Raw genomic sequence first — 23,982 nt, 5'->3', positions numbered from 1 at the left:
CATTAGACAACTGGTCAGGGGAGAATCAGTCAGATGAGGACCAGCCAAAGGGTAACCACTTAGGGGAGAACCACGCAGTGGCGAACCAGGGAGGGGAAGATCAGCCAAGGAATGGCGACTCAGCCAAAACCCAACTAGAGGAGAAACACACCAGAAGAGACCAGCAAGAAAGGAATCAGCCGGCGGATAACTTGTCCGAGGATAACCCATCAGGTGACAACCAGCCAAGCAGGAACCCGCCAAGAGAGATTCGGTCAAAGACGAGTCAGCCAGGGGCACAGAGAAATTACCAGAGGGAGCATTATACAAGGACTCGGAATGACCACTCAGGAGGAAACCCACCACAGGAGAGTCAGTCCGGCGAAACCCCTCGAAGAGAAAGCCAGTCAAGAAGAAGCCGGCCAGAGGGGAATCGGCGAAGCGAATACCTGCCAAGAGGGGAGCAGCTAGCAGAAAACCAACCAGGGCATACTGAACGTGGTGGAAACCAACAAGGAGGAAAGTATGACCCAATGGGTTACCTCCCGGAGGGGAACAGAGTAGAAGAAAGTCAATTCAGGGAGAACATGCCAGTGGAGAACTCAACAGATAACCGATCAATGCATGACCGGGCAACGGATAATCGGTCAGGTGACAATCATCAGTTCAGGGGAACCACAGTAAAGGAAGTTCAGTTAGGGACGAACCGGCCAGACGACACTCGGGCAGTTGGTAACCAGTCAGACGAGATTCGGCCAGGAGAGCCCCGCTCAGACCACAACCAGGCAATTTCTAACCAGTCAGGGGATCTCCAACACCAGGAAACAGAAGATCAGGTTACGGTCTATCTCAGAATGAAAGGGGAGGCTTCGTTTGTCTCCACGAGGGCCATTTTCGACAGTGGGAGCAAAGCCGGGCCTTTGATAACTAAGACGAAGTTAGAAGCCCTAGGCTACGAAACCGAACGCGATGTGCATAAGGACCGGACTCTAAGAATCAAAGGAGCAACTAGCTCAGAATCCATCCACACTCTCGGCTATATCAATCTAGCCATGAGTCGAGACCCGGAAGGAGGAAACCCCAAAGAGTTGGAGTTTCAGGTATGGGAGCCTTCCAGCCATGTTGATGAGGTCTTGTTCGGTCGAACGGAAGACTCCAAGCCTAAATGGGATATCAAGACTCCGTACGAAGTGACAGTCTACCGTTTAATACTTGTAGATCCACCTAGCATTTCTGGAAGCGATATGAGAAGGGAGAATGGAGGGGGGAATGGAGGGGAGGAGAAGGGGGGGAACGGCGAAGGAAAAGGCCAGAGGAGCGGCCATGGTGATGGAGGGGGGTATGGGGGAGGGAACGGCCAAGGACACGGCCACTGGAGTGGTCAGGGGAATGGAGGCGGGAATGGAGGCGGTAAAGGAGGGAAAGGAGGGAAAGGAGGCGGAAAAGGAAGGGGGGATGGAGGGGGTAATGAGGGAGGGAATGGAGGGAGGACTGGAGGGGGGAATGGAGGCTGTTGCACTTCCTGCTGTGAGGTGATTATAGATTGTATAAAATTGCTCTTTTGTTGTGGCACCAACCAGGGTTACTAACACACTAGCACTAAGCATTTCCTATATATATTACATAGTAACTAAAAGAGTTCGAATAGTTCAACTGGTAATGGGGAAAGTTATCAAGGAGATATTGATACTTAGGGTTAGAATCGGATATCGCTCATACTTACCTATATCTATAGACTACTAGTATATACACGAATTCAGTGTTCTCAGATAAGTTTGTCTTCAGAGGCTAACCGAATAGAACTAGTAGTACCAGTAAGGGACTGCGATAATGGAATCTGGTCCAGATCCCCGTTCAAGGACGCCGCCGTACAGTCTTTGGAGTCCTACCCTCCTTGGGGGCGCAGGACACGTCACGTATGGAGTGTGTTCACCCGGCCAGACGAGGCGCAATCAGGCAATCTTTTGTAGATGCAGCGCAAGTAACTGCCTGTCAGAAGCCTAGTTCTACATACCGATACAAATTCTAACACCTAGAAGTGTTAGCATACCCTAACATAGTCCCATGAACGTTCCTGTCCCTAGTACCAGCAATCCTTAACGCCCCTGCATCCGGTTCCGCCGCCGGAAGGGTATCATCCATGCCGATGCTGTGCTATATAGACGCCAGGACCTCTCCGGGGATGTGACCATAACTCCAACAATTAGACAAACAGGATGCCAGTTTTTGCTTTTTCCCATGCCCGCCCGTTATTCTCAACCCACCAGGGCAAGCTGAGGGATCTCACAATATCGAGGTTCGTCGTCCCCGACGTCAGCGGCGCATGATGTGCGCAATATGAGCTCCCAGGATAGAGCAGCAGGAGAGATAGGAGAGGAAAAACAAGAGAAAACAGAAGAAAACTAGGAGGGATAGCAGCCCATTGAAACTCAAACAAGTGTGGACCTCAGATCCACGTGGTTAATAGCAGCAACAGCTGCCCTCGGGCCCAGTTGGTTGACCCAAGCGATCAAGCCTTCACTCGCCTCGGGGGTCGTAGCCAGCCGGGTCCATGTTGAAGCCACCCTGGCCAATTCCATGGTCTTTGTTGCTATGGCGAGTATAGCCCATCGTAGCCGTAACCGGGGTAGCAGCAGTAGTGCCCCAGTACTCATTACCACCCTGTTGTTCATGGCCATATCCAGGGCTAGACAGGCCTCCCTGACCCTGGCCTTCCACGAAGCCCTCGCCCGGGTGGAGGTTCTGGTGGTACTGCCGCATTCTCTCAGCCTCGGCAAGCCTCTCCCTCTCAAGGCCGGCCTTAAAGAAGCCCACAATCTCGGCCAGCTTCATGTGTTTCTCCGCAAAAGCACCGAGGATATGGAACAACGTCTGCGAATCGAGTAGCTGCTTCGCGATGACGGTGTCGGGTACGCAGAAGGTCCTGACGCGCATGACGCGGGCGTTGCTGCGCATCGTGTCAATCGTCGCCGTGATGGCGGCCGTGGTGGCGGCTCGCGAGTAGAAGCGGAAATGGTGCAAGTGCATGCGCACCAGGTCGAGCTGCGTCTCAAGGTCGTACCGGAAGCCCACTACCTTGGGATGGCCCTTGCGCTGCCATTCCTCGGCGACGCGCTTGAGCCGGTCCGCCTCCAGCCGGCCCTCATTGAACTCTTCCGTAATGTACTCGTTGAGCACCGTCGTCAGGAGGAACTCCAACTCGCAGTAGAGGAGTGACTGCTCGCGGGGGTTGAGAGAGATGGCCAGCTGACGAGAAACAGGGCGCGGATTGCTGCCTTTCTCCGACTCACGGGATTTGCGATGCGGGGAGGTGTTGTTGGCTTCGACCTGATGAGAAAGGTGGGATTAGTGGCAAGCGGTAGAGACAAAGAGTTGTATGTGGGCTTACCATTCCCTTGGCTTTTTTAACGAGATTTGCGAGGAAACCGCCCTTTCGGGAAGGGGAAGTGTTCGGATCAGGGCGCTTGTTGGTTCTCTCGAGCCAGCCGTTTTCACCAATCAAGGTTTTAGATGCTTTTCGAACAGAAGGCAAGCCTTGGGATGCGGCAAGGCCAGAAGGGCTGTACGTCGTCTCGATTGCCTCGGCTCCGCTAGAGGTCTCTGTCGTGATCTCTGCATTCAGAGCGGAACCCAATGGCGAGTCTCTCCAATCCATATAATCCTGAAGAATACTCAGATGCTTTGGCTCATGTTCCTTCTGGATACGAAGGGGGCTAACACAAGAGGGGTACTGCGCTTCAACCGAGTCCTGAGAGTAGACGGACGAGGGTGCGTAGGCTGAGGGGCATTTCTCGGAATTGCTAGGAGGGGAAGGCTCCCTCTTGGGCGCAATGTGAGCATCAACCAGAGCGGGTGTTGCTTTTCCCAGGACAGCCGGTCGCGCCCGAGTCCGAGTGGCTGTGATGTCAATCGGGTCCGGAGATCCTCTGGCCATATGTACGGCTCCGTGGGCCTGATCATTGTGAGCAGAGAGACTTCCCTTCGCCTTGCTCGGAGACTGAGGCTTGATGTCAAATTCGAAACCTTGAGTGCCGCTGCGGCCCTCGGAAGACTTGGGATACCTGGGGGACTTGACAGGCGAGCGAGAACGGGGCCTGGAGGGCGAGCTATTGGATGGATGTGTTTTGGTTGGAGATCGAGATCTCTTGCTCGGCGATGGGTCCCTAATGTTACTCATCTCCTTGCGGTCGCCTGAGTGCCTACCGCGAGGGAGCGGTTCCTCGTCCTCACGAGACAGCCTGGCAACGGTCAGCGGAGAAGCAATCTTCGGACTGCAAAACACTCACATAGCTGACAATTTGTCCAGCTGCGAATCGGTCAGGCTGAGCCCCACAAGAACGTTTTGTGGCGACTTGCCGTGTCCTGGTGACGGCGATCGCTGTAAGGGCACGGTCGAAAGAGGAATAAAATTCCCTCGGATGGCTGACTCGTCGGGGATCTGATCACGTTGGCGATCTCGACGTTTTTGCATAGCCTCCTCGATAAGAGGCCGGATCCGGGTTGCCGCGCGACCAGAAGCTTTACGTTCTTCTGATATTGATGGAGATACACAGTCAGAAGGCGACTTTGTCAAAGATTCGCGAGGGAGGTTGCGACTTACCGAGAGTGCGGAAGAGCTCCTCCAAGATTCTATTTGGGTCGAAAGCTGCAGTTGCAATTTCCCTTCAGTTAGCGAATCGCAACTGGAAAAGACTGGGCAAGGAAAAGGAAGGTGCAGCGAGACTCAAGAAGGAAAAGAGAAAGTACAACCAAAAGGTGTGAGGCGGAAAACACGGAAGTAGCAAGGAACCCGAGAAGAGATTGAACAGCAGATGGAAGCACAGAATTCAGAATTTGGCCGAAACTAAAAACTCACAGTGAGCCTCGACCGTCCCACCTCGATTCGGAGTAGTCAGGTGTTCTTCGTTACGCACGTCATCCTCTGACATGCGAGAGTTCAGATCGACGACGAAGGGACCGAGTGTGCTCGGGAGGCGGTCCCTCTTCTCGGCTTTCTCGCTTTCAGTAGCCTTGCTTTTGCTCTCGTTTCGCGGTGCCTGATAGACGGTGACCAGCCGGTTCGAGCGGTGGTTTCTGGATTCCTCGCCAGGTCGAACAAGAATTTTTCTGCGCTTCTTGTGTCCACAATAGTCATTGCAGTCGCATGTCGGGTTGGGAAACTCGGACCAGACATCCTCCTGCATCACGAACATCACCGGGCCCTTCTTTGGACCTGAGTCCCAACCCACCTAATATTAGTATCGTACGGCAAGGTTTTCTGAAACAGAAAGAAAACAGAAAAGCATAATAATCGAAAAAGAAAAAGGAAAGAATAACGCAAGAAGAGATGGTCCAAAAAGCAGACAGGGACACGACGTCGACGGCGACCTACTTCTGGATTTCTCATTCGAATCGCCCTCGCAGAACGAGGCGACTTGGCTCTCGACATCGACTACCGAAGGACTCCCTTGGACAAGGACAAGCTGTCTCGCATCGCCGATGGATACAAAAGAATTGTCAGACTGGTCCTCGACTTGCCGCATGGTTACGTTCTTGCCGCTGCGCATTTTGTTGTCTTCGGTCCAGCTTGCCAGCGTGCGTGATGAGAATGGAAGAACAATGCGGATGCCGCCGGCGACAAGGGAAAGAAAAGAAGGGCCCGAACGTGTTTGAGATCATCACATCGCCGTGCCGACGACTAAGCGGACCCGGCCGGCCCATGCACTCCTCCGGAGCTCGACCGGCGAAGCGGCAGCTGCTACCATCGACATGATTGGCCGGTTGCCACAGCAAAGAGATACCTATTGCATTCATGGGCGTGTGAAATAAGTCGTACCTCCAAGAGCAGGCTCATTCCTTTGGCATTGCATGGGATAGGGGATCGCCAGAGGTGCTCACAATCCGACCCGTCAGTTCTTTAGGGGCAAGGTAATGTCGTTCCTCCCATTTGCCCTAGTGAGACAAATTTGACAGGACGTTTTTTGGGCAGTAAAACCGCGGTGGCCGCTTCTCATCAAGGCAGAGCAGCATCCATCGAGAAGAGTCTTTGGCGGCCGTCCCAAACAAACGACGGCAGCAGCGCTCCAGCATATCCAGTCCTGTCCGTCATGTCGCGAGGCCGGACAGGGACAAGACCTAGACGCAGTATCGACGGCGCTGACATCAGCCCGGTTCACACCGCGAGACAAGCGCGTTCTGGGCTTGGAGTCATTGCCATAAAAATGGAAGGCCTTCCCAAAGTGCGAACGATCATCTCCTACAGCCCCAGAACCATGCTAACGCAAGAACGTGTGTGCGTATGGGAATGCTCAGTCCTGCTCCTCAGGTCCGAAGGGTTTTGTGCCATTGATGGACCGGCAGGATAGCACCGAGCACAGCTTTGGTCTGCCATGATCGAGCACGCGGCCGCCGACCGTGCTTCGAAGGTAGGACAGCCCAGCGCCTTTCCTCCTTCTTGAACCGGCCAGTAGAGATGAATGGTATGATCAACGTCACCGTGACGATCTGGACACCGGAGGCTGACTGACTTGCTGTGGAGGTATCGGATGCTGGTGATCGATGATAATGATCAGATCCGATGCGAGGTGTTGACACGTCCAAGGATTGAGTCCTCTGTCGACACTCCTCTAAGGGCTTAGATCCAAATATCAAGATTTGATACGAACTACCACCGACACTCGCAGCAGACGGCAATGGAACCGGACCATCGGATCAGCACCCAGCTCACGGCTCCTTCAGACCTTCAGAAGCCTCTCGAATTGTCAATAAACACACCGATCGTTCTTTGCGCAACTCATCAGTCGTCGTAAGATCGGCGTGTGTAGCCGCATCTTGTTGCTATTGCGGCTCATGTCACCGACCAAGCCGAACCGCAGGCCGTGCAGCTGAGGTGATTTGCAGGAAAAGGGGGCCAGCCGCTTGGGAGCAAGTCAGACCCGCAACCGGGCTTTTGGCGAGCTTTTGTTGCACCTCGGGTTCTACCTCGGAGCCAACCAGATTCGACAAAACGGTTGCACTACCAGTAGCGCATGTGGACTGCACGTGTGTGCCCTGCAAGTAGTTACAGCACAGTGACACAAACTGGCGGGAAACGTCTGACGTCTGACTTGGGTCCAATAGATGAAAGTGTGGCGTTAGGGATATCGCTCAATATAGGGGTACCATGGGCCTGGGAGGAGGTCGCACTAAGGTTTTCCGGGGCGCCTGGGAACGACAGCGCACGGGGGTGCAGTGGGGTCCCGGAGGCTGATGCCGCGACCTCACTCAGCTCCAGCCAGCGGCGTAACCCGCTCATTTTGATTCCCGATTGTCTAAGCCGGGTCCTCCCCACTGCGGGCCCACCACCCGTTCCCGTGCCCAAGTCCCGATCATCCCCTCACTTCTCACAGAGCGTACAAGCCCACCCCAGCTGGCTCGCTAGCTCGCCGTAAATTCTGGAAGCAACATGACAGCTAAAAAGTGCCACACGCGGTCCCTCACAAGGATAAGAGGGCTTACAGTTACATACATAACCACCCGACTGTTGGAACCGTTGGATAAAGGCCCCAGTTCGATGGGTTCGACTGCTGCGCTGTTCGCCCTCGCCCTTTCATCATCCCGAGTCAGGGGCACCCGAGCGAAGCTATCTTCCCGAACTCATTCCCGCCTTCTTGGCTTGTGCGTCACTATTCTTGCTGCTGGGCAATGTGATTGACCGTTTCGGGCCTTTCTTGGTGGTGCTGCCCCGTCTGTCGGATCCCAACCCGGGAACCATTTGTGTCTTGGGGTTTGATGCTCAAATAGCTCGTCGAACCCCTCAGCCTAGAGGGATTCGTCACTTCGCTTGACAGCCGTTCTTTCTCTTTTTAGACGCTTGAGATACCCAGTCCACCTGTGATTTGTTTACTTGTCTTTTCTGGCTTTCTCGTCTCGTCTAGCATTCACATCAAGCCGAGCATAAGATGGCTTCACAACCTAATAGACACCCGAGCCCCAACCATTATGATATTGGTAGGTCGCCACCTCCATCCTTGAAGCTGAAGACTAACCCGCTATGGCAGTCATCGTCGGTGCCGGGCCCGTCGGGCTGATGCTTTCAACCTGCCTGGCGAGATGGGGTTACAAGATCAAGCACATTGACAACAGGCCCGAGCCGACGGCCACTGGCCGGGCGGACGGCATCCAACCGCGCTCGCTTGATTTGCTCCGGAATATGGGGCTCAAATCGGCCATCATGGCTCACAAGCCTGCCCGTGTCTACGAAGTCGCCTTCTGGGATCCCCCCAAGAACGGCAAGGGCATCGTCCGAACCGGCACCTGGGCCAGCTGCCCTAGTTTCATTGATGCCAGGTACCCCTTCACCACTCTCCTCCACCAGGGCCATATTGAGCGTGTCTTCATTGGCGACCTCGAGAAAAACGGCGTCAAGATTCAACGGCCCTGGACCATCAAGGGGTTCACTTCTAACGAGAAGGAGAACCCGGACTATCCCGTAAGTGTCGAGCTGGAACACGTCGACGGCACCTTCAAGGAGTCGGTCAAGGCCAAGTACCTGTTTGGTGGGGAGGGCGCTCGATCCTTCATCCGCGACCAGCTCAAGATTGGGATCAAGCATAAGGACCCCATCGCCTACGTATGGGGCGTCATGGACGGCGTCGTTAAGACCGACTTCCCCGATATCAAGATGAAATGCACCATCCATTCTGAGAACGGCTCTATCATGGTCATTCCCCGCGAGGACAACATGGTCCGTCTCTATATCCAGATTGCGTCGTCTTCGGACCCAGACTTCAATCCGCGCAAGACGGCCTCCGTCGAGGAGGTCCAGGCCTCAGCCAAGCGGATTCTACAGCCTTACTCGATCGAGTGGGAGAGAGTAGAGTGGTACTCGGTCTACCCCATCGGTCAGGGCATTGCAGACAAGTACACCATCGACCACCGCGTGTTTCTAGGCGGCGACGCTTGCCATACCCACAGCGTAAGTGTGTCCGCCATGCGGGATCAGGCCCCCAACACGAAGGTCATAAAACTGACTTCATCACAGCCCAAAGCCGGTCAGGGGATGAACACGGCCTTCCTCGATGCGCTCAATCTCGCCTGGAAAATCCACGCGGTCGAGGCAGGCTTCGCCAAGCGCAGCGTGCTCGAGACGTACGAGTCAGAACGCAAGGACGTCGCCGAGACCCTTCTGGCGTTCGACAACAAGTACGCAAAGCTCTTCTCCCAGCGGCCCCCTGCCGCCAACGAAGTAGCGGCCGCCTCGGACCATAGCTCCAATCAACCAAGCCAGGAAGAAGAAAACGAATTTATCAAGACCTTCAAAGAATCGTGCGAATTCACCTCGGGCTACGGGGTAGCATACAAGCCCAACGCGCTCAACTGGTCCCCCTCGCACCCGGCCCAGTCGCACCTGATCCTGGCCCACCCGGAATCCACCAGGCTCAGGCCGGGGCGGCTGCTCGCCAACGCCGACGTGACGCGCGTGGTGGATGCCAACGTGGTGCACTTGGAGCAGGAAGTTCCCCTGAACGGGTCCTTCCGGCTCTTCGTCTTCGGCGGCAACCCAGCCTTGCCGGGTCAGGCACAGGCCCTGCGGGACCTGGCGTCGGGCATGGCCAAGAAGGGGTCCTTCTACGCGGCCTACGCGCTCCCGGACGCCGACCGCGTGGTGTCGCACCACGAGCGCCACAACCCGCACTCGCGCTTCTTCACCGTGTGCACCGTGCTCGCCGCGCCCCGCGCACGCATCGAAATCGCGAGCGACCTGCCCCACTTACTGGCCCGCTACCGCGAGCACGTCTACGCCGACGACCGGTGGGACCGGCGTGTGCCCGACGCCCGCGCTGCGGCCCACGCTAAGATGGGTCTGGACCAGGACCGCGGCGGCGTCGTTGTTGTCAGGCCCGACGGCTACGTCGGAATTGTTGTCGCCCTCCAGGAGGGCGGCGCCACGGTGGACGCACTCAACGCCTACTTTGGCGCCTTTGTCACCAAGGAGCTGGGCGGGACCCAAGCGCTGCTTTGATAGAGAGGTAGGACATACTGAGGTTCCTTCATTGTAAGAATGGGCAGGAGACCGTGAAGGAGAGGAGAGATTCCCCTGGAGTTTTGTAGTAGTTATTTGTGGCCGAGCTGCATTGGGTTATTGGGGTGGTAGATAGGAGTTTCATAGGGTGTTCATGTTTATGCCTCTTGGCTGCTTTGGCTTAGGCGTTTGCGATGAATTATAGAGCATCATTACGTTCAGTTACATCCCGTTTCTGGTGACAATCGCTCCGGCTGGCTGTAGCGTGGAATGCCCATAACCACTCCAATGTCTCCCGGGAGAAGGCTGGACGGATGATCCTTTTACTCAAAATGACACAGCGCGCTCATCCGTGAAAGTGAAAGTAGCAGCGAATATCGGGGCATGTCATGTCATTGCGAGCGCCTGGAGTCCTAGAATATCAGCGGCAAGAAAGAAGAGCAACTACTTCATTAGCAGAGAAGCCGTCCTCCAATAGCCCTGGTGTTTTCTGTTTTTCGGTCCCAATTCCAGTCCTAGTCCCATTTCCATCTTTCCCATGGCCCATACGCCTCGCTTCGATCGCCGAAAGTGAAAATATACCAAGAAGGCAACTGATGTGACGCAAAAGATCAGGATTTGAGATTCAAGAAAACACAAACGGTGTACACACGGGGTACCAAGAGAGGCCGGCGCACAGCAAGCGCAATAATTCGCGGCTTGTAGCGGGCCTTCATTGCCTGATCCTGCTATGCTGGCCACATGCTCGCGCAAAGCGTGAGACGAAACGAGCAAGCCAAATCTCGACAGAACCGCTGCAGCTGCGGCGGGAGGACGAGGGTCGAGCAAGACGACAGAAGACGAAGGTAAGAGAGGCAGGCAGAGCAGACACAAAAAGAAATTAATAAACAGATCAAACAAGATACAAAGCATGTTGGTTTCCAATGCGAACAGACAACGTAATTTTTGCCGCCAAATGCACCAAGAATCCGACCATGCGCCGCTCTTCCGTCTATGCAGAAACCCGTCCATGAGTCATGCTTCATGGGTGAGCTAGCCCATATGCCCCTGACTGGCCCCAGCCATGCCGCCCTCGAACAATCCACCCAGTATATCACCAGGTAAGATCTCCAGCCACGGCGGCAGAATCTCGCTCTGCAGGCCAAGCATGTCAATGTTGACCTCCTGACTGTTGAACGTGATGATGTCGTTGATGGGATTAAGGCCCATGTATGAGTACGATCCGGACGCCAAGCCACTCTGGGCAAAGTCTGCCTCGTAGCTGCTACTCTGATCCATGCCGTTGTCATGACTGTTATGATTGCGTTGTTGGCCCATGTTCGAATCCGTCGGCGAGGTCGAGAGTGAATCTTTGTAGCCCGCCGAGGACTCGTAGGCCGAGTGATGCGCCGAATGGTGGTAAGATGGCTGATGGAGAGACCCATGGCCAGACCGTGACACGGTTCCGTGACTATGCGACTTGTGATCGTTGGAAGGGCTGATGGGCCCCATGTCACTTGGCGACGATGACTCGTACTTGATCAGCGTCTCAGCACTCGCTGGCGACTGCGACAGCCTGCTTGGCTTGGAGGAGTGTGGCTGATACCGCACCGCCGAAACGTTGGGCTGCGGGTATGGTGGTGGGAAGGCCGGAGGAGTTTCCGGTAGACTCTGTCGAATGGGATCGTATATCATATTCCCAGGAGGCGTTGCCGCAGATGTCGGAACTGAGGGTGGTGGCGGGGGCGCGGGCGGTGGAGGAGGCGGGAAGAGCGAGGAAGAGGCCGAATTGCCCGACTGGGTTGGGTTGCTCTGGAACAACACGGTAAGATTAGAACTGGGAGAGTTGGTGGTGCCTGTCAGGGAGTATGCAATGGGAGGGACATTTGGTGAAGCTGGGTGGTCGAATCTGGGTAAACGACCAAAGGAGCCTCGTCGTGCAAGCTTTATCGCCTCGTACTCCTCAATCGTGTACGTCTCACAGTCCCAAATCCCTTTCGACTTTTGGTCCAGTGCGTTGATGATGTATCTGACGCCCTCCCAATACTGCTCTAGTTGCTGAAGTGATTTATAACAACGCTGGTAGTTTTGGTTGGCAGCTGAGGCGAGCAGTGAGTGTTTCACGTGTCGTGGGTCGGATCCGGACCCGTACCTTCCAGCGCCCACCTTGGCATGGTCACCTTTGGCGTCACAGGATGGTGACGGCTCTCGTGACGGCGCTTGCGAAGCATTGGCCACCGACTCCATCAAGAAGGCGCATGCGGCGATGTAGATCGGCTGCGATGTAAAGGGGTTACCAATGAAGCTCTTTGGATCGATTAGCTCGGCGAAAGCCAGGATGTCGGCGATAGTCTTTGCACTTGACATGGACAGCTCCCGGCTATTCGTCAGCAGTTGGGCCGGCTTCAGGTTGTGGAATGGAGTCAGCAGCGTGGGTTGGTGAAGGACAATGATCAGGGCATGAAACCAGAAGTGAAGCAGGATGAAGGTCGTGGCTTGGTTCGTCTTGACATATTCACGGAAATTGACGGCATTGAAGTGGAGGCGCTCATCTTGTTTCTGGTACAGGGCGGTGAGGTCGCTCTCCATCCTGGCAAGCCTGGCCATCTTCTCACCGGTGAGATCGCTGGCGTTCCGGATATTGTTAAGGACATCGGACACGCGGCCGTATAAATGGATGATTTCGATAAAGGTCGGGAAAGGAGCGGGCCAACCCGTAACCGGGTCAGTGGATGGTGCAGGGAGAGCCAGCTCGTAGTCATCGTCACGGAATGTCACGGGCCTGCCTGTCCCCGACGAGATAACGCGGTCTAGGACGAAAACGGCCCAAAATGTGTCGATGCGCTCCTGTTCCACCTCACGCTGCTCTTTCGGACTGAGCGTCTCTTCGTTTTGCTTGCCTTCCTGCCCGTCCGTTCCGTCATCGCTCTTGCGGCTCCAACACCTCGTGTACCACGGGTCGCGCTCACCCTGATACTTGACACCTTCCATCTTCTGGAGTCCAAGGTCGAGGGTCATCCTAATAGCACAACCGAGGTACATCCAGAGAGCGCTGTCCTGGTTGGCGCCAAAACTCTCGTACGCCATGAGCAGGCATGCCTGGACAGCGCCAACGGACGGGCACGGGAAGGTATCGACGATGGCGGACTTGGCTCGTTGTGCAAAGACATTTCCGTATTCTGAACGTTTCAGCTTGCCGTCTTGTTCGTTGGTGAAGATGGGCTGCTCAGAAAAGCGTGCTGCCAAGGCACACACAGAGTCGACCAGGATTGGTTCGATGCGTTTCTCGTTCAGCAAGCGGACGAATCTGTCCTTTCGCAAGAAGAGGTAGTTGCAGCCAAGATGGTGGAAAAAGGTGTCCACGAGCGAGACAATGAGAGGATGAATTGGACCTGGGGCGTTTACATCGTATACGGGCAGGTCCTCCAGCGTCTCCAGGATGGTCTCATGATGCGAGAGAAGGTTGTGTGACGTGCCGTGGCCGAAAAGAGAACCAGGGGAGGCTGTTGAGAAAGAACCTCCTCTGCTCTTACGCCTGTCGCGGTACACATTTACTACCATTTGCTTGAAGCCCGGGACTATGGCGGTTGGGCCAAAATACCGAAAGTAGGGCATACGGTGACTCTCGGTATGGTGCTGAGTCGGGGACCGGTGGTTCGAAGCTTGGCCGCTCTCCGAGTAAGAGGCGTTGGCTGCATACTGGGCTTGTCTCGCATCGCTAGGCGAGCCCTGCGAGTTGTTGTTCTGGTTCCATTCATTGCTGGGCTTCCGCGGTATGCCAGCGGCATGGGGATGTGAAGTATGCCTCGACGACGTTGTGTCGTGATCGACAAAGCCTGCGGTCCGCGGCGCGGCGGCCTTGCTCCTCCACTGGCGATGCTCCAGCTCATCGTCGTCGTCCGAGCATCCGTCGACCGTATCAAAGTTGGTGATGGCCGGTGTTCCGCATTCCACCTTGGCTACCACCAATCCGCCTGTCACGTTGTCGTTCCTCTTCCTCTCCCGTTCCACAATCACCGTGTACCCGAGACAGACGTGCCCATTATTGGCGCAGGTCGAACAGACAGGTTTCTCACCCGCACATCGCGTTTTCCTCTTGCGGCACGTCAAGCATCTAGCACAATCTCAGAATGCAACTCGGACCTGGTCCCCCGGCTACGGGGAAAGCCAGAATCAGAAAAGGGTAAAACTCACGCTGCGTTGATGCGCCGCCGCTTGGAGGGTGGTTGTCCTTGGTTGTTAACAAAGCGAATTTGCTTGGGCGGCAGCAGGGGTCCATGAGTGAGGTTGGTCATCTCGGGCGCTCCTTTATAGCAAGTTCATGGTGGGTTGCTGACGAGCGCTGGGACGGGCTCGAAGTAGAGTCCTCGGTGGTGGGGCTCCCTGAGATCCAAACCGACAAAGCAGCGGTCGGCAGGATGAGGGGGATCTACCACGGATGGCCAGCAGGGAGGAGTAGCGCGATGTCGAGAGTCCAAGACTCGGCTTGGCGCTGCGATGCTAGGAAGCGATCCGCAGGCTCGGGGCTGGCGGTGATCAACAAACGCACAGGAACGTGGTCATAACGCGGAGAGCAAGACATGGAGGGGCAGGGATGGAGACATCTTTTCTTCTTTTTCTTTTTTTCCGGTTGGGGTATATCAAGGCCTGCAGAAAAGGGTCGTCAATGCAAGGAGCTTGGTGGGTTGGAGACCGAGAATCAGCTCCTTTGGCGGAATCGCTGTGCTGTCCGCGTCCAGTCACTTAGCATGCGTGGGTGGCCTGTTGCAGGCGGCTCGGTGGAAATGAATCTAGCAGAATGCCATGCACTGGAATGGCCGCCGGGAATCAGCCTAGGATTCAGATTACTCGCCAGGTTGTTTCGCGGCGAAGAAGGTCAGTGTGCAATGCGCGCAGGAGGATCCAGGCGAGGAAAGCGTGCAGATGAGGAGTAAAAGAGGGATGGATTCTCATACGAGTAAGATTGGAGGGAAGGAACAGCGGACCAAAAGGCCAGCTGCATAGCAGAAGGGAACTTGGAGAAAGCTTGGGGAAGGAACGAGAGCGATATCCGCAGCGGTTGGGCTGCGTCACGATGGAATCGGGAAGTGGGCATAGCATGACGGCCCGTCGCTTGAGCACAGCAGGCACCCGGACGCTAGGGCACTGAAATGGAGAGAAAGCCTTTTAGTTATCTTGCCAGTCGGTTGGAAACTTACTAAGTTGGACACGCCATGCCATGCCATACCATACCACACCGTGCAGCCGGCGGGAGGCCGGACTAGCTTCATTTTCTGTTATTCCGATGAATGCCCAAGGCGCTGCTGCTCGGCCCCTCTTTCCACACTACCTCTCGGCGGGCTACGGCCACAGCTGTGTCTACGCTCTTGAACAATGCAGCCTGGTTGCATTCGCGCCAGTTCCTCTCTTGACCTACCCATGTACTGAGGAACAGACAGGTCTAGTGTCATTGCCTTGCACTTGCCGGCCAAACGGCTCGCCAGCGACCGACGGAGCAGGACAGGGAGGCTATCGTCTGTGTGGCTTCGGCGCGACTTCCGTGTCAATGCACGCTGCGGCGCAGGCGGATTCCCGGACGATGATGAGCTGCGAGGGTTATGTACAGTACATACGGCATTCATTTGGCACGTCATTCCCGTCCGCACAGCCTGTAGACAATTCTGAGCAGATGTCGCAGTCGTGCGCCAACTCGTTCACCGCACTGAGCTGTGTCGGCCGTGTCTGCCACTCCAGGTCCCTGCACTCCGTCGAGTGAGGATTTGTATGGGGAAGTCGGAGGGCCCAAGCTTTGTCTGATGTGGGGAGGAAGGATGTCTAACCCTATCGGGTCAACTCGCCCCGAGGAATCGTCCCTTCGACTCGACGTAAGTAACTAGGGAAGTATCTGACAGCCAGCATGAGATTGGCAGCCAGTGATGCGAGGTTGAAGGCAGCTAAAACCATACACATAATGTTAGAAAGCAATAAATTGGTGGTGATAGGGTTGCGGACAGCGCCTCCTGCAGACCATTGGGTTACACTGCGACTCGGTGACTTTGCCAGAGTCCCTTTTCCTAGCTGTAAGTGGCTAGCGTTATGCCCCTCTTCTGCGCGGAAGAAGCCTCGATTGTTCCGGTCCGGACGAGCCCTAACGTTATCTTTTCAGAAAGTGTAAGGTAGCGGATGCCGCACGTAGTGCAAGCTTACGCCGTTTGACAGATTTGACATTCCTCTTGATCTACATACGCCAGGATCATTCTCTATCGCCCGTGTCTCCATGTTTTCGGGGTACGGGGTAGATTCGTTGCATGTGAACCAAGGCACGTTGTACGAAGTACTGAAAGCTGAGATTCCCCCGAGAGGAGTCAATGTCGTGTCCGAGCTCTTTACGTTGGGTCGTCAGCGGGAAAGCACGCCATCCCAAGCCGAGCCGAGGCCCCCCACCTCAGCCCAAGGTAACTTACCCCCCTAAACCGTCCCATCTCCAGTTATCCTAGCTTATCTCGTCTGCAGCCTAAACATGGTCGTATTCTCGGCCTTGATCCATTGTATACATAGGTATGTTCTTGTATTGGTACCTGCACTGCTCTCAGATAAGGACGGTGTGTGACGGTCTGTAGAAAAAAAACGAGGTCGCTGGGGGGAAATAAGCAGGGACGATGTCCCCGCAGCAAAGGCCGTTGGGTTGGGGAAATCACCCACCTCAGCTTTCTAACCTAACCAAACAGGGCCTAGGGAGTCGAGGTCGGTCGGCATCCTTGTCCCCGCACATCCCTCCTGCTTGGGCCACTCATTTCAAGTTCGCAACTCAGGGTTAATATTTGCCGGGGTAGTTCTGCGCCCACAGCTCCCGCAACACCGAAGCCTCTCAACACCCAGTGAGATGGAGCACTACATATCACGTCTAGTCTGCTCTACTAAAGGATCCTTCAGACAGTAGAGAGGCATCTCAAACATCCAACTGCCACTTTTCAACTGGCAAGCTACCGGACCCAACCTTGGGCATGCGAATTCGACCAACTGCATGCCGCCTCGAGCAGCATCGCCTAGGTACTTCTCCAAGACTCAAGATCTCCTAACGTGAATAGCCTAAAACGCATGGAAGCGAAAACCCCCCACTTAGACTTTTTTGCGCTCTGCCGCAGCCGGAGTGTCTCAAAGGTGCCAAAAAGCCAGCCAATGTGTCCAAGATTTCAATGCCATCCGAGGAGGCTGCTATAATACATACCACGAACACAGTGCCCTGCCCTCCTACCACCACCAATCACACCAGACCGGCTCCTCAAACACAGAGCTCTAAGGTTCCTATGTCGGAATTGCCGGCAGCCGTCACTGCCTCCCAAGGTCGTCTTATCCCTTCCTGGTCGCCAAAACAAGCTTCAGGGATCACAACAGATATACACAGCATGTTATCCAGACCAAAACACATGATCCCTCCTCCTGCCCAATCAGCCGTCAAGAGGTAGAAATACCGGTAACGTTGTCTTTCCACTCTGCTGGGTTCACAACTTCCCCCATCCCGTGATGGCCCAGGCACGTGGCTAGGGACTGGGTCGTGGAACGCTGGCTGTCGATTGGGCTTGTAGCACGCAAAACGGCAACCCAGTGGCTGTCCTTGAGGAGCCACACCAAGAGTGTGTGACATGGCGGCACAGCAAAAGGCATGGCGGTTTTGCGCGACCGTTGCTCGGGACGGACCGTGTAGCACAGACAAAGGTTCTGTTTTTTTTTTCTTTTTTTTTCGCGGGCTGGGTTGTTGTGCGACCGGACCGCGGCACGTTCACGGGAGACGTCTTGCTGACCTCGTGCTGACCGACCGATAGGACAACATCGCCATGCGTTTGCCCAGGGCTCGGGACGGCTTCGGTCTATGGAAATTTCGGCCCGTCGACGAGCGGGCTCGCCCTTTCCAGTCCGATCTTGCTGTTTGCAGCGCGCTCCTGTCCCGTCCCGTCTGTCACGGCCTCGTTTGGCCTCGTATCGTATCGTATCGTCCGAGCCTCGTTTGGACCTTAGCAACCCTGCCAAGTGGAGTCGTGCTCGTAGCCACTCGAACCCCATCTCCCCCTTTTATCTCTCCACACACTCTTCGTTCCTCACCCAAACACAATACTGACCCCCATCTCCTTACTCACCCGACGCCACAGCTCCTCTCCGCTTTCCTCTTCCCCTACCCTTTCCCCTTCAATGCCATCTGCTCCCTCCCCTAATCCGCCATCTCCTTCAGATGCTACACCATCCGCGCGCCGCCAGACCTCGCGGACGATGCCCCAAGCCCGGTCAATGTTGCGCATGCCCTGGCGCTTCTCGATGGCCGTAAAGGCCCGCTCGGCGAGCGCCCTGTCGTCGGCCGTGGCCGCCTCGCACGCCGACACGAACAGCGGCCAGAGCAGCGCCGACATGGGCCCCGCGTGCCGCACCGTGCCCACGCAGTGCTCCAGCGCCAGCCGCGTGTGCGTCCGAACCGCCTCGTGCGCGCGCGGCGACGAGAGTATGGTCCGGTGCAGGTAGACCAGCGACGCGTGCCGGTATGCCAGCGCGTTGTGGTAGATTGAGGCTATCCGGGAGTGTTCTTGGTTGACGTTGTTGCTGGTGTTGTTAGTGTTGAGGACGATGGTGGAGGAAGTCGGGGTTGGTGTGAGGTGAATGGCTTGCTGGTTCGTCACCTCCGTGTCCGTGTCGGTGTCCGCGGTGGCCGAGGCTCCAGGCGTGCTGCAATCCTCTGGAAAACTCGTCCACTCTGATGGTAGGTACGGTGGCCGCCACTGTAGCAGCGCTGTCTCGATGGCCTGCGCGGTAGACTCGAATTCGGTGCGTAGAACGGCCAGCTTGGACGGGGTAGCTCCGGCCCTCATTGCTGCTTCAAGGTCGTTTTTCAGCGCGCGCAGGCCTGCGAGGCGGTGAATGATGGGCCAGAGCGTGGTGGCCATGCCCAGTAGGGTGTCAACATTGCAGAGCGGCGATGCCATCGGCGCGCCGAGAGGGGAGAGGGGGGGCAAGCAACCTGGCGTGGGCGCTGCTGATAGGGGGGCAGTGCCATTGGAGAGAGCCGTGATTACGTCGTAGAAGCGGAAGGCCTGCGCCACGTTTGTGAGTCTGGATTCTGTAGGGAGGAGGCACAAGTAAACAGTGGTTTCCATACGCGTTCCAGGAAGACGCTGGTGGGATCTGACGGGTCGGTAACGGTGCACATGATCGTCAGAGCCCCTTTCAGGTGATTCGCTACGATGTTTGAGCGGCCTTCCTGGACCAGCTGTAACCAGTTAGCTTCGCTTGCTATGGCATCGACACCCTACCGGACATACGCATTCATAGTACACCAGCAACATTATGGCTGCTAATATCTCATTCCTGCTAACCGCGCCGTTGTTCTCAATCAGCTGCGCGACCCCCCGAATGGCGAGGTTGTGGAAGTACAACGACTTTTCTGCCGTCTCGACGCCTCTGTACTCCAAGTGGGCGCATGCCAGCGCGAATATTGCGTTTGTGACCGGGGAGCTCTCCCGGGTGAGGGGCAGGATGAGTTGCTGGAAAGGGTTGCCTGTCTCCTCGCGAAAGACGATCAGATGCGACAAGATGTTGCAGAAGTGGTCTACAAGCGCCCGCCGGTTCGGCCTGTCCGAGAACTCGGAGAAGGCTGGTGAGCGAAAATCCAGGAGCGGGGAGCCGACCGGGCAGGGCGCAATCATGGCTAGATCGGGATGCAGGGACCTCGAAGATCGGGGAATCAATGCCGTGCTGGTCGAATTTGGGCTGCTTTCTCCCGGCGAGTGCACATCTCGAGTGGCCTCGTCGAGGAGTTCAGGGGCAGCCTCCTCTCGGCGGCCTTCAATGTACCCGATCGGGGAGAAAGCGGCAACAGAGAAATCACCGAACGCGCTGGTCGAGGGACTTATGACGGCCTCGTCCAGATAAGACGACAGGGCGTGGCCACCAAATCCATTTCGCACGAAAGAATCGGTGTCATAGCTGTAGTAGCTGACGTCGGACAGTCTCCGGACAGGCGAGCGGTGACCGGGAAGGCTGATGGAAGAGACGGCAGATTCGCGCCTCCTCCGTTGGCGTGGCTTGATGGCCTCATATGTGCACGCAACATCGTGATCCGCACAGCGAGTGCACTTTGGCCGCTTTTCGTCGCATTTCTTCTTCTGCAATATGGGTCAGCGGGTAGCTGGACACGTCGGCCGATCTTGACGAACCTTTTCCTTGCTTCACCGAGAGGTCAGAAGGCGAGAGTCGTAAGCGTATTTGAGGGATACAACATGAAGCTAATAGCTAATAGGGATGCCACATACCAGTATGTACAGCCTATTTGGGTGCACACGGACGCGTCAGCACTGGTAATGAGCACTGCGAGATGTTGGGGATCTTTTCCCTCCTCCTCAGAGAAACAGCGAGGTTGTCAACTTATTGCCGAACATACCACTTCTTGACCGTCGTTTGGGCGGTTTAGGGGGAGCAACTCTCGTGTACAGCAACATTTTGCTTCTGGTTACGTTCTCGGAGGCCTTCCGTCAGTGTCCTTCTTTTTCCACCTCTCAGCCGTATAACTCGACCGACAAGCGCTGCGCTCGATTCAGTTGCCCCATCCGACGTCAATTATCTGCACATGCCGTGCCGGTACCGTTCGTCACAGGATCTGTTGTACACTGCCGGTCTAGGGTCTGTTCTTCGCGAATTGTGAGCCCTTTCCCGTCCACCACTGGAGCGTCAATATCGTACACCGTCGCAGGAAAGGGTGGAGGATTTAAACGGTGGATAATGGATTGGAATCCTAAAGACGAGAACCAAAAGCTCTTGAACCATAAATAATTGACGGATCTAATGGCACGGACACCAGCAAGCCAAGTCCAAGACAGGCCGCCCTCATATGGAAAACTTCAGTTCCAGCGGAGGTCGAGAGATTCAGGCCCAAGCTGGAGCTGCCCTGACCTTGAACATCCAATGACGCCTGTTGATTCGCCTCGGCAAAGCCCCCGCCTCTTTTACCGGTTGTAAACGAATGTGGAGAAAGCGTGCGGGGTGTGGAGAAAAAGCGATTCTGGATTCATCGAAGGCTCCAGGCCTTAAAAGAGCAGGAGCTCCCTGATGAGAATCAAGGGATCCATGACTGTTGCTCGTGCGAAGCGAAGAAAACACGAGGCCATGGCCCATGGTGAGGTCAGTCCTGCGGATCGAGTACCTATTATCCGATGGTTGCATGCGATGATGAAGTTTGGCTAATTAGACGAAGAACCACATCTTCCGAGTCGTCCTAATTAGTATGCAGTAGTGTACATAATACGCATGCACTCCGTTCAGGCACGCACCCTTTTGCAGGAGCTTAACGTTAATGCGCAGAGAACTTTGTCGATCAATCCCAAGACCCAGTGCAGTGCTCTTCCGTCGGCCTGGACGGGTTCCTGGAGTCCTGGACCCCGATGCACGTGTAGGGTCAGCCGACCTTTAACCGCACCGAAGTCCGGACATTTACCCGTTTTTGACATTGAGCGGAGTGGGGACAAATCTGGAAGGCGCATCATCAGTCGCGGTTGTTACGGTTGCGCGCTGCGCCTTCCCAGTTCCACACATGCCATCAATCTATGAATCTGGCACTGTTCTTCACTGTGTGAACGTTGCCTGTTAGTGCAGGCAAGATTTCACACGTTAAAATCGTCCTCTCGACTACCCCTCTTAACAGCTCTTAACAAAACTGGGAACGTGGCTCACTGGCTTAAGCTCAGCAGGCTCAGGCTTTGCCAATTGGGCTCCAGTTGGAGCGCCAGGAAGCTGAGGAGAGACAACTCCACAACTTTCGGACCTGCTTGAAGATCATCTACCCATGTCTCCTCCCGTCACCATGAAAGGAATTGAGCACCACAACCCCTGTGTATGTTGGTTATGGGCATCACTAGGTGAATGAACGTATGTATTTACAATTTCTGTCACTCATACGAAGTAGGTGCATCCTGAATACCATCATTAGATGTTCATCACGGCCCCTTCCACAACTGGTCAAACTCCCTACGATCGTTGCAACCCTCGACAGCCTGAATGTTGTGCGTATTGCTAGGCAACAACTAGCCAAATGCAGGGGCGACTCCCTCTCGGTTGCCGTTATGTTGAACCCCCTCAACACCCCAACGAACCGGACTTGGACCCCATTGTGAGAGCATGGACTTTTCAAGGCCAACTCGAAGTCAGACGACATCCGTGTCGCCAAACGCTGATATCGGTTTCATCTGTTATTGTTATCGCGAAAACCGAGCTACCTTAATCCTGCGAGGTTTGAGAGCTGTGCACTTCAGCCCAAACGAGCTTGCGCTCGCTGGACCCTTCGAGCCCAATCCAAGGTTCCTCGTGCTTGCCTTGGCTGCCGCCACTGCCGATGAGCGTGTTTGGCGGCCAGGTCCTGACGCCGGCGCCATAATCCGTCTTTTTGCTTTTGCTTCGCGAGAAAAGGGACGACCCGAGCCGCCGGAATATACCAAATTCGGACAGTACCGTCTTGTAGATTGGTGCACAGCAGCACACAATGCTGCTGGCTTGCTGGGCCATGTTCCAGCTCGAATTACGGACGTTGGTGCCTGTCAAGCAGAACCCGAGGTTAGGGCTGAGACTGACGTTCTCGAGTTGGGGATCAGGGAATTTGAGGACATACCAATGGTGCCATACGCCTCTCCAATCTTGATGATGCCAATGATACCGGCGCTGGAAAAGAGTCAGTGTTTCGTTTCATAGTGAAATGCGGTGGTATCGAGTCAAAGGAAAGGGAAGCACGTACAAGCCTCCCAGAGCGAACAAGACGGACAGCTTCATCTTGTCCGCCCTCGACAACCTCAACTTAACCACCATATAGATGGCCATGCCGACCATGACAAAGTCAATGAACGAGTTGACGGCGTCGCCGGCGGCAAGCAGCACCTGGCTGTTCAGACATCTCCCCTTGATGAAGGGATTCAGGGTGGCGGAGATGGGGGTGCACAAAAACAGCCTCACGCAAACCACGGCAATGCACCAAGCAGTCTGGACCCCAGCCACCGTATACGTGAGGACGGCAAACCTGCGGCTGGCCGAGAAGAGGCGATGGTAAAGGGCGAGCAGACACAACTTCGCAAACGTCTGGTTCAGCGGTGTCATGATGTTCATCACGTATCCGGCCTGGACTCGAGCAGTCAGCGAGGAAATGGAAAGGCTTCGGGATGAGACACACTGTGTAGATTTGGATGACGGTGTCGCGAGGCAGCGCGCCGAGCTGGAACACACTCTTGCCGTTCATTGTGCAGAGAACTGGCAGAGAGAACGCGATTGTCAACTACATCCTACAACAACGAACGACTTAAGCCATCACGGGCCGCCATCACATACTCCAAAGGTCAATGCTCGCATAGGCCAAAAAGGCCACCAAGGCCAGAACGGCGAACACATTCTCCAGCCCCATGCCCTTGCCGGTGTGCAGCGTCGAGAGCAGCCGGAGAAAGACGGCTAGAACGCTTATCGGGATGGACACGACGGCCACGACAAAGGCCGTGCCGTGCTCGCTCTCGTGGAAGACGTTGAAGGCCATTGTTGGTCGTTGTCGGGACGCCACACTAACCAACGATTCGTGCTAATGCATTTCCCGATGAGAATGGTTGGGGGGCCCGAGGGGGCAGGCTGAACTATTGTAGACTAGAACGCCTGCATTCCGGGGTATCTCGATCCAATATAATGGTAGCTATAAGCAGTAAATGCCGGAGAGGTGGGACACCACAGAGTACAGACTGAATGTGCCTGCCTGGTACTTGTCCCAAACTTGCACACAAATTGCACCTAGGGAATACATCCGGCCCCCAAGTCACAGTTCGGGCTGCAACAAGACCATTGGCCAGTGGGTAACGAGGAGGGTGTGGTAAATGGCTCCTTCGTCCTTCGTGAGTGTGCAGCGCAGGTTTTTGCTGGGCATATGCTGTAACGTTATAAGCCTCTCTAATCAATCTGCCAGCGGCGTGCCGTCTCCCTGCCGCAGGCTCGCAGCGGACGGGCAATCGGTAATTGGTTGTCCGTAGGGGAGGGGGGTGTGTCAGCCGTTGCGTGAAGGGGTC

The 23,982-nt window shown here is 55.5% G+C and overlaps 7 protein-coding genes across 7 annotated transcripts; 3 read left to right on the top strand and 4 right to left on the bottom strand.

Annotated features, from left to right (window-relative positions):
- Positions 1–2,496: 2,496 nt before the first annotated feature.
- N656DRAFT_765804 (uncharacterized protein) lies at positions 2,497–5,525 on the bottom strand (the record flags this gene model as incomplete). Its single annotated transcript, XM_064813435.1, has 6 exons — positions 2,497–3,306; positions 3,368–4,217; positions 4,266–4,509; positions 4,580–4,624; positions 4,835–5,191; positions 5,351–5,525. 6 exons carry the CDS (start codon positions 5,523–5,525, stop codon positions 2,497–2,499), a joined length of 2,481 nt encoding a protein of 826 aa, XP_064673018.1.
- Positions 5,526–7,898: 2,373 nt separating this feature from the next.
- On the top strand, positions 7,899–9,961 carry N656DRAFT_702366 (phenol hydroxylase-like protein; the record flags this gene model as incomplete). The annotated part of the gene is made up of 3 exons (XM_064811017.1): positions 7,899–7,947; positions 7,998–8,914; positions 8,981–9,961. 3 exons carry the CDS (start codon positions 7,899–7,901, stop codon positions 9,959–9,961), a joined length of 1,947 nt encoding a protein of 648 aa, XP_064673017.1.
- A 1,032-nt stretch (positions 9,962–10,993) lies between these two features.
- N656DRAFT_787174 (uncharacterized protein) lies at positions 10,994–14,235 on the bottom strand (the record flags this gene model as incomplete). The annotated part of the gene is made up of 2 exons (XM_064816581.1): positions 10,994–14,054; positions 14,135–14,235. 2 exons carry the CDS (start codon positions 14,233–14,235, stop codon positions 10,994–10,996), a joined length of 3,162 nt encoding a protein of 1,053 aa, XP_064673016.1.
- A 136-nt stretch (positions 14,236–14,371) lies between these two features.
- Positions 14,372–15,016, top strand: N656DRAFT_379651 (uncharacterized protein). The gene has a single exon (XM_064809449.1). It carries the CDS (start codon positions 14,521–14,523, stop codon positions 14,872–14,874), a length of 354 nt encoding a protein of 117 aa, XP_064673015.1. The 5' UTR covers positions 14,372–14,520; the 3' UTR covers positions 14,875–15,016.
- Positions 15,017–17,789: 2,773 nt separating this feature from the next.
- Positions 17,790–19,709, bottom strand: N656DRAFT_379986 (uncharacterized protein). The gene is made up of 4 exons (XM_064809451.1): positions 19,340–19,709; positions 19,225–19,270; positions 19,062–19,172; positions 17,790–18,996 (listed from the first exon to the last, which is right to left on the bottom strand). Exons 1-4 carry the CDS (start codon positions 19,606–19,608, stop codon positions 18,016–18,018), a joined length of 1,407 nt encoding a protein of 468 aa, XP_064673014.1. The 5' UTR covers positions 19,609–19,709; the 3' UTR covers positions 17,790–18,015.
- Positions 19,341–20,742, top strand: N656DRAFT_379895 (uncharacterized protein). Its single transcript, XM_064809450.1, has one exon. The coding sequence runs from the start codon at positions 19,621–19,623 to the stop codon at positions 20,350–20,352; it is 732 nt and encodes a 243-aa protein (XP_064673013.1). The 5' UTR covers positions 19,341–19,620; the 3' UTR covers positions 20,353–20,742.
- A 1,429-nt stretch (positions 20,743–22,171) lies between these two features.
- On the bottom strand, positions 22,172–23,465 carry N656DRAFT_765800 (uncharacterized protein; the record flags this gene model as incomplete). The annotated part of the gene is made up of 5 exons (XM_064813434.1): positions 22,172–22,485; positions 22,560–22,609; positions 22,683–23,059; positions 23,112–23,188; positions 23,267–23,465. 5 exons carry the CDS (start codon positions 23,463–23,465, stop codon positions 22,172–22,174), a joined length of 1,017 nt encoding a protein of 338 aa, XP_064673012.1.
- Positions 23,466–23,982: the final 517 nt, after the last annotated feature.

The sequence above is a fragment of the Canariomyces notabilis genome (genome assembly GCF_033297395.1).
Source record: "Canariomyces notabilis strain CBS 508.74 unplaced genomic scaffold N656scaffold_3, whole genome shotgun sequence".
Classification (NCBI taxonomy): Eukaryota; Fungi; Ascomycota; class Sordariomycetes; order Sordariales; family Chaetomiaceae; genus Canariomyces; species Canariomyces notabilis.
This window is presented reverse-complemented; position numbering and strand designations above follow the sequence as displayed.